We start from the raw sequence: 19069 nt of genomic DNA, 5'->3' as shown, positions 1-19069 counted from the left end.
CGTTAATGTGTTAATGTGTAAATATCATAAAAATGTCAGTTGAACATGAATGAACAAATTAATTTTTAAATACAAATTGAAATAAAAAATGTATAAGAACACGTTGGCTCCAACAATCTGAATATGAATACCAAACTGGCCCACATTTTGTATATTTGTGTTGAATATTTGAATATAAGTGTCAGTAAGCAACAAAACATTTCCACATTGTGATTTTTACTGGCTTTGTGTTCAAACAGTGAAATGAGCTAAATGTAGATCCCTGGCCTTGATTTTGATATAAGAAACACTGACCTACATGATGGAGGTAAATAATCTGATTTACAAGCAAGCTGGCAAAGAAGCACAGATAACCACAGGTTGAACTTTATTGATAAATGGTGCCACCATGTGGTTAGTCAGGTGCGTTGTCGTTGAAAAAGAGAATTTAACTGTCCCTGCCACTGTACTGTGGCTGTTCATTTTGTTTCTAAAGCCTTAGTAAGCACTGTTGTATTGTGCTGTGCAGTAAAACGACAATATAAAATAAACAACTTGTGCCTTGAATTGGCGACATCTTTAAGACTAATAAATGAAGTTCAGGATTTAAATAAATAGAGAGAAAATTATTTAAAATATTTAAAAAACATTTTGCAAAGAAAAGCCTACAATTTTAACAAAGAACACTCAAGCTGTAATAAAATACACCAGAAGTTATGTAAATAAACAAATCAAAGGTACTGAAACCTGGCTTAGGAATTCCTAAAAAAATCCCAGAAGTGGCTAAAGCCATTTCAAAGTAAAGATCAGAAGATTAACTTTTATTCTAACGATGGATCATGAAAAGATTTTAACATACATTCCAAGGATAATTAAATCTATTCAAGTACAACTGCCCCCCAGAGTCAGGTTATGGCCACGCCTTGTGTAAGCTTTTTAGATCAAATGACTTCATGAATAAATGATAGAACAGATGCTGAGTTATTCAGTAATTTACTCAGTCATGTCCTGCAGCAATTTAAGAACAGCGTTCTTCATTGCTCCGTTTAGAGCCATTATTTACTACAGTAAGATATACTCCCTGGTCGTTGACACTTGCTCTTTCCAGGGTGCAGATAAATAAACTCTGTATTTCAGCAGCAGCTTGCTGACGCCTTAAAACTCTGTGATCACTGCTGTGAATGACTCTCTCTCAGATTTATTCCTCCTCAGTTCTGTCGGGAATTTACAGCAGAGAAAGCTGCAAAGACATGCAGCGGCGTGCAGTCAGTCAGAGCAGGCGAAGGAGACATTAACACACAAGTAGACAGAAATTAAAGTGTCCATAATTTGATTAATATCAAGAGATGCTGTTCGGTGCTCTGTCCACACCCTCTCTCTCCATGTCTCTCACACACGGGTTTCTACAGAATAAGCAGAGCTACAGCTACATGCGTCATACATTTTTATAGCCAGCATTAGCTGTCCATGTTTTGTGCGTGCAAGAGAGGTGATTTTCCTGCACAATAAAAGTGTTTTCTAATAAAATAAAAATAAAAAGCTGCAGCGTGCTGACATGTACTGCACAGCGTTGTGCTGTGAGGCAGTGAAAAGCCATTACTGCACAGTGTTGTGCTGTGAGGCAGTGAAAAGCCATGTGTTCAGATGAAAAGGAGCAGCAGGAGCAGCTAACACATCACTATTGTTGTTGTATATCATTTGAATTTTACACACCAGGAGGGTGTGTAAAATCTGACCTATTGTTCTGACCTATTGTCCAGGACAATGGTAACCATGCCTCTATGCTGCAGGGTCTCAGGTCTAACACTGTGTTACAGCATTTCATACTTCAGGAAACAATCAGTGGAGAAACAGTGATTTAGCTGAAGTTTATCTGCACCGAACACACATTTACCAGAAGTCTTTCAATATCACATTAGAGACACATTAGCGCTGCTATGCTAATAAAGTCAACTACTGTACTAAGCTGCTGCATTCACTTTTTGTCTCATTGCCAAACTAATCAAGCCATTGACAAACAGTCAATAAGAGACTATTGGTATAAGTCTCAGCCCTGGATGTGTTCAGGTTGGCTGGGATTTTAAATTTAGAACATGAGAAATAAAGATATTAAAGAGGTCAAACTTTTATAGGATGTGAAGATTTAGGATAATGTTTTCATAATTTACTACAAAACAAAATAAATTCATTTTGCAGAACAGAGTTGATGTCCAACTAAGGCTTGACATCAGTCTAAAAATAATAAAAGAAGAAGAAAATGAAATAATAAGAAATGAAAGATGAAGAAGAACAAGGGCGAGAAGAAGAGAAACAGTGTTTGGCGTCTGTTATTGTTTGGACTGTGTCATCTTTTCTTTTTCATACTTAACAGGAATAACACATTTTTAAATAAAAATTGCAAAATCATCTGATGAGTATCATTTAATAAAGAGTAAAAGCCGAAATAACAGAGAGGGAAATTGTAATGTAAATGGAATCAATTGATATTAATGTGCAGTGGGGTGTGGAGAAGGGGGGGGGGGGATGTGTGATCTGGCCAGCAGCCCACAGTCAATATCCTCACCATTATGATCATGATGATGATCATCATTTCATTAGATTTGCCTTTCACAATGGAAATGTCAGCATCCATCAAGAAACTAATGTGGCAGTGATTCCCAGAGGTGAGTGGAGAGATGTATGTGGAGCACCACGGAAACTGAAGGAGGAAATATATTGTAATATACTCTACAGGCACAGACATGTCGAATCTGGCAGAGGCAGTGCACACATATATTGGATTGAACTGTCTTCTCGTCATCTGCATCTCAAACCTCCCTCTGTGTGTGTGTGTGTGTGTGTGTGTGTGTGTGTGTGTGTGTAATGAAGGGTGACCAGCCTAGTGCAGCAGCAGACTGTGTTTCAGTGGCTGCTGTTAAGAGCCAGCTTTCTGCACACCCACACAGAAGTGATGCAGAAACACAGATGCTCCAGCTCCTCAGCATTTCTACAAGCTGACATTTTTGCAAGTAAACAACACTTAGCATCCCAAGTCCTCCAGCAGGTGGTGCTGTTAATTTAGTTCGAAGCCTTGTTAAACAAATGGAGCGTGTTGATACAGCATGCTTGGTGTGGAACACTTTTAGAATTCTTTGGTTCATTTTCTTAAAGAAACACTGACGGTTTAACAGAGGTCTCCACAGCACTAGGCAGAGTTCTTACACCTGATGTCCACATAAAAAAAGAAAAAAAAAGAATTTGTGTTTGATCACATAAGTAAACAAAAAATAAACCTTCATTCCAGACATTTGCAAAAATAAAAAAAATCTTCAGCATCTTAGGATCATATCTAATATATCTTGTTAAACCATACCTTCTGGATGTGACCATTTATTCACACCCACAGACTGCTAGACTGTGACAAACTGTAGAAGCTGCAGGTCTGATATCATTTGCATGTTATCATTATGGGGTTCTCTAACACCTGCTTCTAAATTAGCCATGTCATTACACCCTGGCACATTGAAAGATGGCCAATATACCCATCCTGTGTGAGGAACAAATAAAATACCTCACTCTGCCTTCAGCTGCAGCAGCAAAGGTCAAGAGTTATCATTTTTGATTAGCCCATTAGAGGTGGTTATTCCTTTAATCCTCTGCTCCCTGTAATTTCACAGAGCGGCCAGAGTGACACTGAGTGTGTAATGATTGCTGCACTCGAGCGTGAAACAAAGAAACAGCGTCTGTCTGGTGGAGGATGGGAGGAGCAGCAGTGAAACAGTCTTTCCCTCTACGGCCGCGTGGAAATAAAAGGCAGCCAGGCAGAGCCTCGGAATAGACTCCTGAGGGAAAAGATTGTTAAAAGAGCACAGTCTGATGCACTTTATGATAAATATCTCCAAAGTGTGAGTAATGAGAGAACAGAGGGCAGCCAGCTCTCCTGAAACCTGGAGTACACCATATCGTAGGCCAACAAAAAAGTCCCTCCATAACTAAATGGAGTTGATCCCATCAACTGATGACAGACGGCCACTGGAAAATACGATTGACAGCAACGTTGCTGTCAATTAATCCACTTTAGCGCCACATTCATCACTCCAGCGATTCAGGTTTTAGAGATTAACCACCATTAGATCGTAATCCAAAACTATAATTTTTTCTGAGGCTAGTTTGAGACCCTGAACTAAGTTACTAACGTGTTTGCAACCAATGAATAACTCCCACTACAATAAGCTGGTAGTTAGCTGCTAACCAATGATTGCTAAACATGCTAACTCAGACGCCTCTACTACTTTTCAGGTAGTTAGCGGCTAAATATACGTTTAATTATAAATGAATGACAAAGGAAAAAAGTAATTTCACCCGACAGCGTTTCAGTGTTGTTCACCACATATATTTATTTGCTCGTTATAAGTTCAAAGGTCCTTTACACAAACTGTAAAATTGTGCCCAGAGATGATATACACTCCACGTCTTTTCTTTTTCTTAAATTAGCGTCGTGGAAAAACAGTAATACTCTGCATACTTTGCACGTAATGGCATAAAGTTAAAGTGCCTACACCAACAGGGGACAGTCAATCCCACTAATTCAGGAATGTACGACTGTTTAATAAATCTAAGAACGGCAGCGAACACTGCGTTAAATTGTTCAGGCAAAAACTCTTTAACTCAAGTGATTACAGCGATTCTCCTGACATTAAATTGCTCTCTACAGTCGAAAACAAATGAAAATGTTGCATCTTATAATATGACCTCACTGAATTGACTGTGATACAGACAATCACACGGGCCCAGAATGTGAGCCGCCCCACGGTCACGGTTAAGCGTTGTGCTTTGTATCCTCACCAAAGCCTTGACGGTCGAAGCCTTTGGACAGTGGACATTCAGTCAGTGAATCACAACGACATTGCACAGTTACACAACATAGATTGCACTACAGCTGAAGGATGTCAAGTTAAACATTCTTATAATATAAACATCTGAATTCATCCATGAGGACAAACCAGGGCCGCGTACATGTGTATAAATGTAACTCCACCCTTCTTTGGTTCACAAAGACACTAAAAGACTTCAGTGTTACCCGAAAAACAGTGTGATGTATAACAAAGGAGAATTTGTAAGTTTGAGGGATACATTAAAAATGAAGCAGAATAGCAGATTACCTATTCACAATTATAGTCTCTCCAGATAAATAAAGTTATTCACTTATGATCTATTTTTACTCTATTATGGTTGATTTACATATAGCTTTGTTTTTTGTTTTTTGTTTTTGTTTTTTTCATTGTAAAATTTATGACATGTTTGGCACGACGGCGATGTAACAATACTATACACAATCTACACAAAAATCTCTAAAAAGACAGCACTCCAGTACAGAACCTGTCACAATGACTGTGCTACACTATGTCCCCACTCATGTCATAACAAGGGGAGAAACAGTCAGGGTACAAGATGGCGGTGCCTCTGGTTGGAGAGTTACACAGACAACAGTCAGAACACCATACACTGTATTTTACATTTATACTATCCGTTTTACTGTATGTTTTTCCACGTTGTGCTCAGTAACGAGTGAAAAAATATTATTATGATAATTATAATTATTATTTATTGTTCTGTTGGTGATACCTAATAGGAATCCCTGCTGTTATTTCACTTACAGCAACAAAACCTGCATTGACACATTTAATCTGACTATATATACTGTATATATATATATATATATATATGTAAAGGTGCAATCTGAGGAGTTTTTCTTCTACTGACAGAACTGTTGAACAGCAGTTCTGAAAATTGTTTTGAGGACGACAGTGTGCTCATGTCGTAATCTGAAACTTGGATGGACTTTTTGTTTTTTTTACACTGCTGTGCAAATGGTTTTAAATACACGTTGTTGCCGCTGAAGACAGAAGAGACAATGAATTGACACTCAGTGCATACTATTTTCTTGTGCATTGTAAGCAAAAAAATCCAACATCTGTACATGATGAGAGGGACATGGAATCGGTACCAGGACTCTCCAGATGTTTTTTTCGGAGGTTGAGTGAAAAAGCGTTACATTACAGCTGAGGCTCTTATAGGTCTTGGCCCAGTCGCTCGATCTCCTCAATCAGAAAGTCGATGTCTGACCTGGTGGCAGCGGGGTTGGAGATGACCATGCGGAAGAAGTTGACCTTGTTTCCCTGGGGTTGGTAGCCCACCATGGTGGTCCCAGACTCCATCATCATGGCCTTGATCTTTGGAGCCACCTGTTTTGGAAAACGATGGTTAGCTTCTGAATCAACTGCAACTTTCTGGTCTTTGTAGTGTGTTGTCCTAGTGGAGCCAAAATGTATTATGATAAAAGTAAACGAATAAAAACACCAAATGTTTGCTGCAAATATCTGAACATATCTGGGGATTGTCGTCACCTTGTGCAGCCGCTCCCTTCGCTCTTCACCTTCGGGCAGACTTCGCAGACTTGGTGGAATGTACCAGAAGCAGACGTTTGTGTGCTGAGGCTGATTAATAAATAAATAATGAACACATGATTTAAAACAGAAACATGAATGATTACAGTGGGTTTTCTTTACTTTCACATTTCAGTCAGCAGGTCAGCAGAGGCTTCACGGACTCTGGGCCTAAAAACTCTTCGCCTTTCCCATCCTCTAGCTACGCAGTTGAACTAAGGTTTGGATTTTATTGGAAACACCTGTAGCTGAGCCATTTTATTTTTTGATATCCATAGGGGAGTTTAATCTAATCTAATCTAATCTAATTATGCAAAAATTTGGCTATTTTTAGTATTTACTGTTTTAGCTTCTAGCTATTGCTTGGCGATCTTTCAGATTTTTTACAAATGTAATATTATAATCTCACCTCTCCGTTGAATACCATCTTATAGCCTTCTCTGTTTTTGATTTTATTGAAGAGGTACGCAGACAGGTCCAGGCACTTGTCAATATGCTGTTCAAACCCTGTGGTTCCCTTTTGGACAGAAGAAAGAAGGAGAATGAAGGCATTTTGTTTTTTTATTTTTAACTTCAACTTGTGCGACCGAGTTGTTGAAGAAGCGAGTGTCTACGTAAATGTGCACCTTAGCCTTCCACATGAGCCAGAACTTGAAGATATCCACGTGGCGTCCACACTGAATGGCCTTGTCGCCCGTGTCGTATGTGACGTCGTACTGTTTGTCTGGCTGGAACAGGTAGCCAGCACACATGGAGTTGCAGTTCTGTAGTAAACCCTGTGATGAGACGTGACAGACATTTGTTTGTTTGTTTGCCACTACTCTTCATTTGTTAAAGGATGGAGTGCAGCAGAAAACAAAGTCTCTCTCACCCTCTCTCTGACCAAAATGGCAGAGCACTGCAGAGGCACCCCCATCATCTTATGGGGGTTCCAGGTGACTGAGTTGGCCCTGCACAAAGGAGCAAAACAGTCAACACAGCCAAGTGTCTGTGTGGGAGTGGTATTTCCAACTGTCAGTGCCTACAATAGGAAACATGGGCTTTCTGAAATTAATAAATATGATAACAATAATAATACACATTAAATAATATTTTAAAAAATACACAAAAATACACAGCTTTTATGTGTTTTTTGTGTTTAGTTGATCTTTTTTTACCTCTCGATTCCACTCAGCTTGTGCCTGTGTCTCCTGGACATCAGTAAACCTCCTCCCCACGCTCCCTTTACAGGACACATTGGTGTTAGTCACACTTTAAAGACATTCCCACCAGGTGTTTGTTGTTCTTCTGTACTGAATGTCCACAAAGAAGCGTCTCTTACGTCCACGTGGAGCCACATGTTGTACTTAACGCAGATGTCTGCGATTTCATGGATGGGGTCGAAGGCTCCGTAGACCGTGGTTCCAGCGGTGGCGTTCACAAACATGGGAACATAACCCTGGAAACCAGAAGCAGAGAAAAGGCAGAAAGATCAACCACGAGCTGTGGGTCAGTGGGGGATTCAGCTGTTTTCTAGTCTTTTTGCAGGTGCACTCTTTCTGCTACTTCAAATTATTTTCTCCTCTGGTCTCAGTGCGTTGTTCATCACTTTACAGTGTCTGGAGATAAACTGTAGACCCAGGCAGACTAATATATAAGTTGACCTTATAGAAGGGTCTGCTGCAGAGTTGGTCTTCTTTCTTTAATAGTACAGGCTTTATGCAAAGACTTTGTGGTCACATGACATCGCTGATGGAGGAAAACAAATGAGTTGTTGTAAACAACGTCTGTGAAGTTCACCTTTTGCTTGGCCTCTATTACTTTGGCTTCCAAGTCTGCAGGAATGACTCGGCCTCTGCAAAAAAAAAACAGACAGACAGGGTTGGTCTTATAATGTGTTTTCTTTTTATGCTGTAGAGTTTAATATGAAGCCAAACCTCTCGTCTGTGTTCAGAAGAATCAGGTTCTCTGTTCCAAAACCCAAAGCTGCACTGGCTTTCTTGATGGAGTAGTGGCTCTGTGAGAAAAGATCAACATCAGCTGGAGTCTAAGGTTCAAATCCAACATACAGTGTGTCTGTAACTGAGCGGGCCGTGATGGAGACTGACGTGCTCTGAGGTGAAGAGGATCAGTCTGGGTGCAGCTGCCATGCCTTTGGTCTTGACTTCAGGGAAGAACTTGTATCTGGCGATCATCACGCTGTACATGTTGGAGATCGCTCCTCCTGCAGAAACAGTAATATTATCACTGTGCACATACTGGTTTGCTGTGTCTGTTTGATTTCAGGAGTGCTTTGACTCTCACCTGGAGAGAATATTCCATCCCCTTCACTCTCAGGCCAGCCAATGATTTCTCTCATCTTCTTCAGCGTCAGCTGCTCCATTAGCACAAAGACAGGGGCGATCTCGTAGGTAAACCTACAAATACAGAAACAAATAAACTCAAGCGTCCTGCTGACTCTGTATTTGTGTTTCAGCGTGATTTTAATTGAGCGGTGAGAGAAAAAAAAATGCTGTAATTTGATTCAGTTCCAGCAGCAGCTGAGACATACGCATGAGATCCACATAAAAAAGGAGATTTGTTTTTACCACCAGGGTCTTTTTTATATTCTAATTTCACAGTGTGGTTACTCAGCTCTCCCTGCTATCTGTGTGTGAATGAAGCAGACTCACTCCAATGACAGCAGCGTTCTGCTGCTGTAGAAATGGCCTGTGGCTGCAGGGAAATGACACAGAACATCCCACCCAGTGTTGGGCTCATCGATGGAGCTGCAGGCGCACGAGTATCTGTGCAGTGACTGTTTTAAATCCAAGATGTGGAACAAACATTTGTTTCTAACTTTACAAAATACCTAGAAAATCTTACTATTTCAAAATCACAATTTTTACCATACGTTATCTGAAACGTTCACTCGTGGGTGGCACTAATTAAGTATTTTTGTGTGGCAGAACACATTTTTATTCACCTTAACTCTTCACTAATGGACTCTTTTAACCTTTTATCCTTATTAAGCACTGTCTGCATCATAAAAATGTGAAATTGGGATTATTACTGTTTATGAGCCGATCTGTGTTTTAACGATCCAATCCAATCACTCACTCTCTCCATGGAAAGAATTCATTGGTTAAACATTAATACAATTACATACATTTCTTACAATATTCCCTGCAGCATCGCCAACATACAGTGATAATAACGACGAGTGAACAACATGAACGAGTCCACGCCACTTGGCTCATAAAAATCACTGCAGATGACACTCACTTAGTCAGAAGATGTAAACGCTGGACCTGACTGTCAGTCTATTAGTGCCAGTCGATATCTGCCAGTGGTAATTAAGGATGATGGAGTCATTAATAAAGGTGAATTACAAGTACGTAATCAACCCTCCATCCACACTGATGTAGTGACAGGCAAACAAATAAGAAAACAGATTGATGGGATATTTGGCACAAAGCTGTAAAGCTGTAAATTTAATCAGTACTCAAAAAATGTAAAAAAAAAAAAAGAAAGAAAAGTTAGATATTGCTGTAAATTAAAAAAATAGTTTAACTTTACTAAATATTTCTAATGTGTAACCAAGTGATAGTCAAATAATTCCACCCATTCTAGAAATATCACAGAAAGCTACGCAAGCTAAAACTTGGCTAGCTAAACTAAAACACTGGCACTGAAATTGCTTATATTTAGGAAAAATAATATCCAGAGCAAATTAAAGACAAAAAATGACCCACAGTAGCCTGATGGTTTGTCATAATAGCTAATAAATTAAATTAAATTGTAAAAAAAACACATTAGTAAAGATAAAACAACCTTAATTTAAAGTTCTTTTTTAAAAAATAAGACACATTTAGACCTTTTTGATCTTCAAAGAGTCCCAGATCAGTTGGTCAGTGTTCATTAGCAGGAAAACATGTATAGTTACACGTGACACACTCAACAACACTGATGTGATCAGCAGTGGTCGTATGTACAGATGGTCGGGGGGGGGGGCAGTTGCTGCTGTTTTTCCCCTGCAGGCTTTGTTATGTCACAGCATTATGTGAAACAAAGACACCATGTTAACTGTGGATGTGAATCAATATGCAATTTAGTTTGCCCTCAGAGCTGAATTATGTGAGCGCCGCCCGAGCACAGTCCGGCATCGACAATTCTGCAGGGAGAGGAGCTGTACCTACGTCTTCTTTTGTGCTTTTTAAAATTTTTCCTCTTTGAGGTTGACTATCTGGATGGACTATCTATTACCAGTCTGCAGCCCCAGACATCGCTGCCTGTTAGAGAAAGACTCTCCGCTGCACAGATAAAACAATGAGCAGAGATAAGTGTAGTCTGGAGGGAAGATTTCTTATACCCTGTACGAGTGGACAGTGGATTTAAATTAGAAGATTCTCTATTATTATAGATTTAAACCTAAACACATACTAGTATAAATGTGAATTTTAACTGCTGAAACTCACTGCAGTCAGTCCGGCATTTAAAATATACAAAACTGGGATAATGGTTAATAATTTTAGAAAAGTAAAAGACATTTAACCTCCCAGGTAAATCAAAAGGTCAGAGCGTCTGTTAGAAATCATTTGGTTTGTAGAAAAATGATTATAAATCATGTGAGCAGTTCAACAGTATCTGTAGCTGCTGAGGACTCACATGTTAGTGTTGGCAGTAGAGGTCAGCCACTCCCCGGCCAGTCCAACGATGTCCAGTCCAGTAGAGAGCTGGTTAAAGAACCTGGGGTGGCCTGCCGTGGACAACAGAGCAACATAATCCCCAGAAAAACCATTTCTCAACTCAGAGTGTGTGAGACCGAAGCTCTATCTGTAATCATTACACTGGCATGTTACTTAATGGGAGTTATTGATTGCAGCAGGCAGTGGTGCCCCTTCAGGCCGTCTCCTACCTGTCCTCACTCCATATTTCAGCGTGTCCCTGCAGTCCACCAGGATCTGCTCCAGGGACTCCGGTTGGTCAGACAGCTCCAGGTTGAAGCCTTCGATGCCCTCCAGCAGCTGGTGGGGGTGGTGGAAGTCCAGGACCTTGGTGGATCTGTCAAAGGTCTTCCTGATGTAGTTGGTGAGAATTTCCACCATCTCCAGGAGGAACTGCATGGTCGGCTCCTCTCCATTCTTAGCAGGCAGTAGATCTTTAAAAAAACAACAACAATACAATACAATCAACCAGAACCGTATTCCTTGTTGGTGTTTGACCTAAGATTCCTGCCACTGTGGGAATTTCTGACACATGACTGTTGAACTCAGCGGTGACCTCTGCTTTTACAACACGCTTTTGTGCCGTTTCTTTGAGAGCTTGTTTGTTCAGGGCACAGCAGGAGACACGACTGAAATGGTCAAGCCCTGGGACGCAGTGAATCCTTCAGTCGGGACAATGGACCATAAATAAACAATGGACACCTTATTAGTTGTCCTCTGTGAACCCCCAGGAAGAAACAGGAAATGCCCGTCTCTGCTGTGCAACTAAATCATGAAAGTCAATCAAAACTAATAAACTAATAACTAATAATGCAGCTATTTCATTACAAAACAGTGGGCCACTCCATGTTGATCATTCAAGTGTGAGACACAAACTCTGGCCACAAATATTTTTGCTAGCTTGACTTTGACTTCACGCATTATTTCATAAAAAGAATAATTAATAGGGATATTTAGATCATAGTAAAACGTTTTTATTGAATATGTGTAAACGGTGTCTATGCTTTTATCATGTAATGTTTACTTGATGGATTTCACAGTGTAGTCATAGAAACCCTGTAATGTCAGGATAAACATTATTATTTACATTGTTCCTTCTAAGCCCATAGCTAACGATGGTGTTTGTCATTAAAATGTGAAACTACAATAAAAATATAAAGTAGTTACCTTACTTAACATACAGTATCATCATATTTATTTTACCTCTAAAGAGGATTTGTTTTTGTTTCTCTTTGTTTACGCACTGTTAATATTAATTGTTTTTTACGTAAACAATATTCCATCATTGTTTCTACATATACCTGTAATTGAAGAATATATTCTGAAAATCACAATTTATCACAACTTCTTCGTCTTTTACAGATTTAAAAACAAATCGTTTTTGTTTTATTTTCCATAAACCGCCTGCAGTCTTACCTCTGGCATACATATTGGAAAAGTCCGTCTCGGTGTGCCTGAACCGCGCGTCCCTGCCGATGTTATCGCAGGACAGCAGGCTCTTGGCGGTGCGCTCCTTCAGAGAGCTCACGATCCTGCTCCTCTCCTCCAGGCTGTTGTTTTTTTGCAAAAATCCTAAACGAGGGCAGGGAGATAGAGATTGATCCTGAGAATGTTTACACTTCCCAAACATGTTGACAGCTGCGGATTATTATTATTATTATTTTTATTTTTATTTTCTTCTAAGGCCTAGACTAGATCCCCAGTGCCATCACTCCTGTGTGTCCTGGGAGTCTGTGCACTTTCTGTTTAGGAAATTTAGGAAGGTTAGGGTGGAGTTCAGGGGTTTGGATAGGTGCGGTCTATGTGGGCGGAGGTCTCTCTCTCTCTCTCTCTCTCTCTCTCTCCAGCCAAGCAGATACAAATCGCTGTCATGTAGCTGCTGTAAATTCTCATTAAAGCCCCACCGACAGTGTCCAGTCCAGTGGGCAGGAAACCTCACAAGTGGTCCGATAACAGCCAGTGTCCAGCCCGGAGGCGAGGCGCAGTGGAGAGGAGGCCATCGTGATAATAGATGTGTGTGGATTTATGGGATGCTTATGTGTTTATCAATGAAAGGCTGCAGGGAACAGGCGGCAAAATGTGCAGCAAATGATCGTTAAAATGATCGTGAAAAGGGCGGCAGCGAGGAGCCAGCTTTAATTTATGAACTTTCTCTTTATTTCACTGTTTGGCGGTGAATAATAAAGTGCGGGCTAATTAAATGACCCCGTAATGAAGGCAGCAGATTGTGACGGTCAGAAAAAAATACCGGAAAAATTGAACTGCGCAATGACGCATGGCTTTCATCATTACTGAGAGTGTCAGTCCGTCCTTGGTTAATGGTGTTAGAGACTTGAACGGTCTCAAGACACAGGCAAAAATAATGTCCGTTACAACTGTTTATTCCTCGTTGTAAATTCCAACTTGTAGGTGTTTTGTTTAGTGAGGTACAAAGATAGACCGTGTATTCAAGTATTAAATTAAAAGTCAAAACCAAGCATTTATAATAAGAGTAAAACGTATTATTATTACTATTATTATTATGGACTTACCACATATTTTCATTCCCAGTTTTCTCGTACATCCATGAGCCACTCCACACCAGGCGTCATAGCCTGAAATTATGATTACAAAAAATGGAGAGAAAAAAAACAGAGTTAGAAGGCCTCGCTGAGTCAGAACATTTCTATCTGTGTCTTCAAAAATATCTGAAATTCATGTAGTGAAGATGAAAATCACAAAAATACCTGGCCTGTTCGTCTGAGGGGGATTTTTACAACCTTTAGTTGTATCCCCCACTCAGGCCCCTCCGCTGGTGTGCATATACATATACATATATATATGTATATATATGTATGTATATATGTATATATTTAGCTCATATTTCTACTCTCCACCTTTCATGATTCAGACAAGGACCCAAAATTAATTAGGCGTTTAGGGTCCACGCCAGCCTTAAAGGATTCTGCCGAAAATATTCCTGCATCACTACAGACACGAGGCTTCTGCCCAGTGACAGACAGAGAGAATTACTGCCTTATCAAGGGCTTCCAGCCACGGAGGGGGGGAGTCGAGGGAACAGCCCCAAAATCCACAAAAGCAGCAAAATTAAGAGGAGAAAAAAAAGGTGGTGGAAGGAGGGCGAGGCAATAGGGGGAGGAGAATACGGTGTGTGTGTGTGTGTGTGGGGGGGGGGGGGCAGTCCAATTCCCACACCCCAATTTAACCCTTGCTCTGGTTCATTAGATAAATCATTGCCCTGCTCAGCTCATTGGACACATTTTAACTCAGTCCTCACAACGATTTTTTTTCAGGCAGGAGAATCGGATAGGCACAATGGAAACGAGTGAAAATGGAGGGGAAAAAAAGAAATAAAATCATTTTAAACGGGTGCTGACAAACAGCGTTTTCTCACACAACATTTCAGCCTGTAGGCCTTTAAATTATATTTAAATACAGCCCAAAAATATGTTTTCAATCTTTTTATTTTTATTTCTATATTAACCATATGTACATTTGTTATTATTTTCTTGATCTTTTTCCTCATTCCATGCATCTGTGTGGAGTGGAGCCATTAGTGACAGTTTAATAAGGTGAACTAACCTGCTGTGGAGGAGCAGCCCCCCCCCCCCCCCCCCCCGCTATAGTAAAGCAAAGGGAGTGGAAAATAATTTTTAAAAACCCAAGAATTATGCATCACAATACTGACACAATCACCAAGAGTATTATTTATATTTAATAAATGTAGAAATGCAAATAAATGTGCTGATATATTGGACACTTACTGATACTGGTTTTGATATTTATTTTTGACAAAAAAAATATCTATACCGTTTTATTTTGGATCCTAAAAATATTGTTCTGCTGTTATTAATTAAATGTCAAATAATTACATCATCAAATATAATTTCAAACACTGTATTAGATAAAGGAAAGTCAAATGTTTCTGTGCTGCCAACGTTGTCCCGTCTCGTTGGTAACAAACCATGACTTTAGTGCCTCCTTCAGTCACACCAGTCACACACAGTGTTGTTTCATTGTGCTACAAACCATCAAACAACAACACTGAGCAGGGATTTTTTTTTTTTTTTTTGATAATGGATTTTTTTTTACTCCAAATGTCAATATCGGCCGATGCATCGGTGCATAGTAATAATTAATTTAATTAATAAGAAAGACGTAATTAGCAGAGGTTATGACATAATGATATAAACAATCTAATAAATATATTTTTTTTCTCTGGATGCTCCTGCTTCTCCTCCAGATATCAGTGCGTGACAGCAGCATCAGTCTGTCACGCAGCCGCCCGCAGGTCCGTGCAGGAGACGGATGAAACGCAGCAGTGATTTGTGGCGAAGGAAGCCATGCTCAAATGGCAGCGATTTTTTTTACTCCCCTCCACTCGACTCCCACTCCCACTCCCCCACACCCTCCTCCTCCTCCCCCCAACCTCCCCTCCTCCCCTCCTCCTCACCCACGATGAAAATGATGAATGCCGTGGCCATCAAAGTAAATAGCACACGTGAAACAGCATTTTATCTGTGATGGACCTACTTGAGCCTGGTGGTCGTAAATTTGTCGAGTTGGTGGGATCAGCTTCTCCGCCGCCGCCGCCGCCGCCGCCGCCGCCGCCCCCAGCGGCAGGGGGGGGGGGCAGACGCCGCCATCGCTCCCTGAGACCCAGTGCCAAAGTCCTCACCTCCAAAAAAACAAAAACAAAACAACAAGAACCAGGTGACTTTTCCCCCTCTGTGTTCACCCTGGACCTCTCTGTTTTCTAACCTTATGATGTGCAAAATACAGGAGTCAAACCCACAAAGACTGTGCAGGAGGCATGAGAGAGATGCAAACACATCTCCAAACACAGACACAGACCTGCAGGCGACAAGGGCGCGATCTGTCTGACAAGTTCATACTGAGGAAATACTGTAGTGAAGTGTAGAATAATTAGGAAAATGAATGTCAGTAATAAACAGTAAAAGTTCTAGTCACATCTCAGCAATCATTTAACAGCGTCTGACAGGACGCACCGTAACCATCATGGCCTGGATGATGGAGATTTATATATTTGTCACCCTCAAAAATGAACAGACAAAGGGAATGAATGATGTGGCTATAAAACATCTTCATCACATTCTGGGGAGTAAGGTGAGGAAATTCAGCAAATACAAATACAAAGATAAATTCAACGTCAGCGATCTGCATCGAAAACAATCCGTTCAAGGTGAATATTGACAGTGATGCAGGTGAAAGTCAAACGCAGAAAATCGGGAAAAACACGCGTCTTTCTTAGCAAACACCTCCACCAGGTTAAACAGAGCAAACATCACAATTTATTGCTACATCATTAGAATTTTTTCCCCCTAATATTTTATTTTCCAAGAAAAACAAACCCTCTGAAAACACCTGTTAGAGCCTCTCCAATCCCAATAAAAAAAAGAGTTCCTCTAAGTCTCCTGGTGGTTGGAGTTTCCAAATGAACAACAAAAAGCTCACTTACCGATGTTTCGTGTGTCCAGGTGAACAGGTGCAGCCGAGTGGAGGAGAAAAAAGTGGATAAAGCATCAAATAAGTCCCGGGGAGGAGACAGAGACGGAAGCTGCTGCGCTCCGGGTACACTCCACAGCACAGGGAGCAGAAGAACAGAGTCGAGCTTCAGTTCAGATCCATATCAAGGTGACCTTGTTGCTGCTGTTGTGGAGGAGGCAGATATGATTCGCTGACATTTGAAGCAGACCCTTCTCTGCTGTGTTTTTGTCACGGGTGAGTCACGGGAGGATGCAGGTGCTGGACCTTCAGCGGAAGTTGCTGCATTTTTGTGGACAAGTCGAACCACCTCCTCCGCAGACAGAAGGTTCTGCAGGTCCTGGGCGGGTGGCGCTGCTTAAGTGGTGTGACTTTTTTTTTTTTTTTTGGAATTGTGTATTTGGGTATTGGGGGGTGGGGGGGGGTGGGGGGGAATTTTCCCCCCGCCGGGGAACAGGTCCAATATGATTCCTGCGGGTCACGAACACAGACTTGAACTTTGATGACGTGGACTACATGAGAATGGATCAGGTACGAAGGGGGCAGAGGTGGTGGAGGTCTGGTTCTAGGGAAGAAAAGAGGAGAAATCAGCACCACGGAACTCCTTTAATTTGTTTTTAATTATTTATTTAATCTCCTCCAACCAATCACGTTGTTAGTTTTAATACGCTGTCACTGGAAAGGAGAGGTCGACAATACAACATTTGCAGATAAACCTAATGGTCACCTAACTTGTTCAGAATTACCACAACATTTACAGACATCTTTTTTGTGCTGCTTTTGCTGCGTACAGAGTTGTAGATGTAACTGCAACACCAGTAGGTGGACAAGCAACTAGATGTCCACCAGGTGGCAGTAGGAAACCAAGAATGACTCTCTCGCGCAGAGGCGGGGAGCACAAATGGGCCGTTCCAGAAATACTTCATGGAGCTAATTATAAACCGACCCATTAATTTCAGAGCACGTCACCATCTTACATGAACAACAGGACGTACCGGCGGCAGACAGCCAATCACAAGCAGAGGTCAGCGATTCGACAGCAGTGGTGTGGTAGAGAACACACTCACCCACAGGAGATGGATCATTATGAATCTAATTAAATGTTATATCACATGTTGCTGTTAATGACAAACACAGGGTATAATTTACACGTGAGGTGAGTCACAGAGGCTGCTCTGGATTTCAGCACCGGACAGCTCCCCCTGCGGCCACCGCCTGCTCACCACGAAGACTGTGGTTTATCTTAGAAAAATGTATTCCAGTGAAGTCAAGGCTGTTTTATTAACATCTCCTAAGTCAACACACTGTAAGGCATATTACCTGCGTGGACCTGGACTATGTGGTTAAATCAACAGCACAGCACACGTACAACAGTTCAATCTAGACAGTTATGATGCAATTGGGCCGTGTCCGTTTTTCAGTGGTTGAATGTAGAATGTTAAGTGTGCTGCTATTAATTTCGAATCACAGTAAATACTAACAATGTTTATAGTATTGCCAACGCCATGAAGTCACTGCAGAGTACAGACAGACAGAGAATATCCATTCGTCAATGTAAGGCAATCACATTGTTTGGAAATTGCTTGTGTTTCTCACTCGTTAAAAATAAAAAAGCATGAAATAAAATCTGAAATAATTTCACTTTCTTCCTATGCTATAAAGCCCCCACCCCCCTCTCTTTCTCTCATATATCTTTCTGTGCGTGTGTGTGTGTGCTTCCATGAAAAGGTTTGTGGTTTTCATGTCTAGCAGTATGAGACTTTCCATGAAAAGGTTTTTGGTTTTCATGTCTAGCAGTATGAGACTGTCCACAAGGTGGAGTCTAATCCAATCCAAGGTTGTGGTTCTGTTCCTGTGTTTGTAACAGAGATATTTTCACTGTAGTTCTTAGATTTTCTTTTTTTAAATGTCTAATTGTTGTGATTTTTCTTGCAACTTCAACATTAAATCAAGTTTCCTGTGAGAATGTTTTGTTTTTCAGTGTTCAGTCAGTTAACTGTAAGAACTGGAACTACATGATGATTCTCCTAGGACTTATAATGCAATTATGTGAAATATATATTTATATTTTAGGACTGTGTTAAGAACTGTGAATCATATATAATTAGACTGGACCAGCAGGAAGGATGAATGTTGCTGTGAAAAAAGTTAATATGAGACATCTTTATACACGATAAAGAATTGTGTTTTTTTAGTAATGACCATTTGTAATTTTATATTAAAAGTAAAAATGTTTTCAAAGTTAAAAAGAAAAAGGTTCAAGGACAAACAGAGGGTCATGTGTTCTGATCCTGGGATTAAAATGAGTCTTCAGGGAGTGTGTGGTTCAAGTGCTTTGACTGTGTGTGCAGAGTGGAGCGATGTGAGAGCTTATCTGCATCTAAACATATTTATGTATTCAATAAAGAGATGGAAATCAGTCAGGAGGAGAAAAATCAGGTTTTAATTATACTTTAATGATTATGTACTGATGTA

At 40.5% G+C, this 19069-nt stretch overlaps 1 protein-coding gene across 1 annotated transcript; it reads right to left on the bottom strand.

Annotated features, from left to right (window-relative positions):
• Positions 1 to 4329: 4329 nt before the first annotated feature.
• On the bottom strand, positions 4330 to 16107 carry LOC103392101 (glutamate decarboxylase 1). The gene is made up of 17 exons (XM_008328636.3): positions 16099 to 16107; positions 15623 to 15767; positions 13621 to 13683; positions 12506 to 12661; positions 11281 to 11523; positions 11031 to 11121; positions 8688 to 8800; positions 8492 to 8607; positions 8321 to 8400; positions 8184 to 8238; positions 7726 to 7842; positions 7562 to 7626; positions 7276 to 7354; positions 7031 to 7180; positions 6814 to 6921; positions 6366 to 6455; positions 4330 to 6203 (listed from the first exon to the last, which is right to left on the bottom strand). The coding sequence occupies exons 1-17, from the start codon at positions 16105 to 16107 to the stop codon at positions 6030 to 6032; spliced, it is 1854 nt and encodes a 617-aa protein (XP_008326858.2). The 3' UTR covers positions 4330 to 6029.
• Positions 16108 to 19069: the final 2962 nt, after the last annotated feature.

This window comes from Cynoglossus semilaevis, chromosome 16 (genome assembly GCF_000523025.1).
Source record: "Cynoglossus semilaevis isolate Cse_v1.0 chromosome 16, Cse_v1.0, whole genome shotgun sequence".
Lineage (NCBI taxonomy): Eukaryota > Metazoa > Chordata > Actinopteri > Pleuronectiformes > Cynoglossidae > Cynoglossus > Cynoglossus semilaevis.
This window is presented reverse-complemented; position numbering and strand designations above follow the sequence as displayed.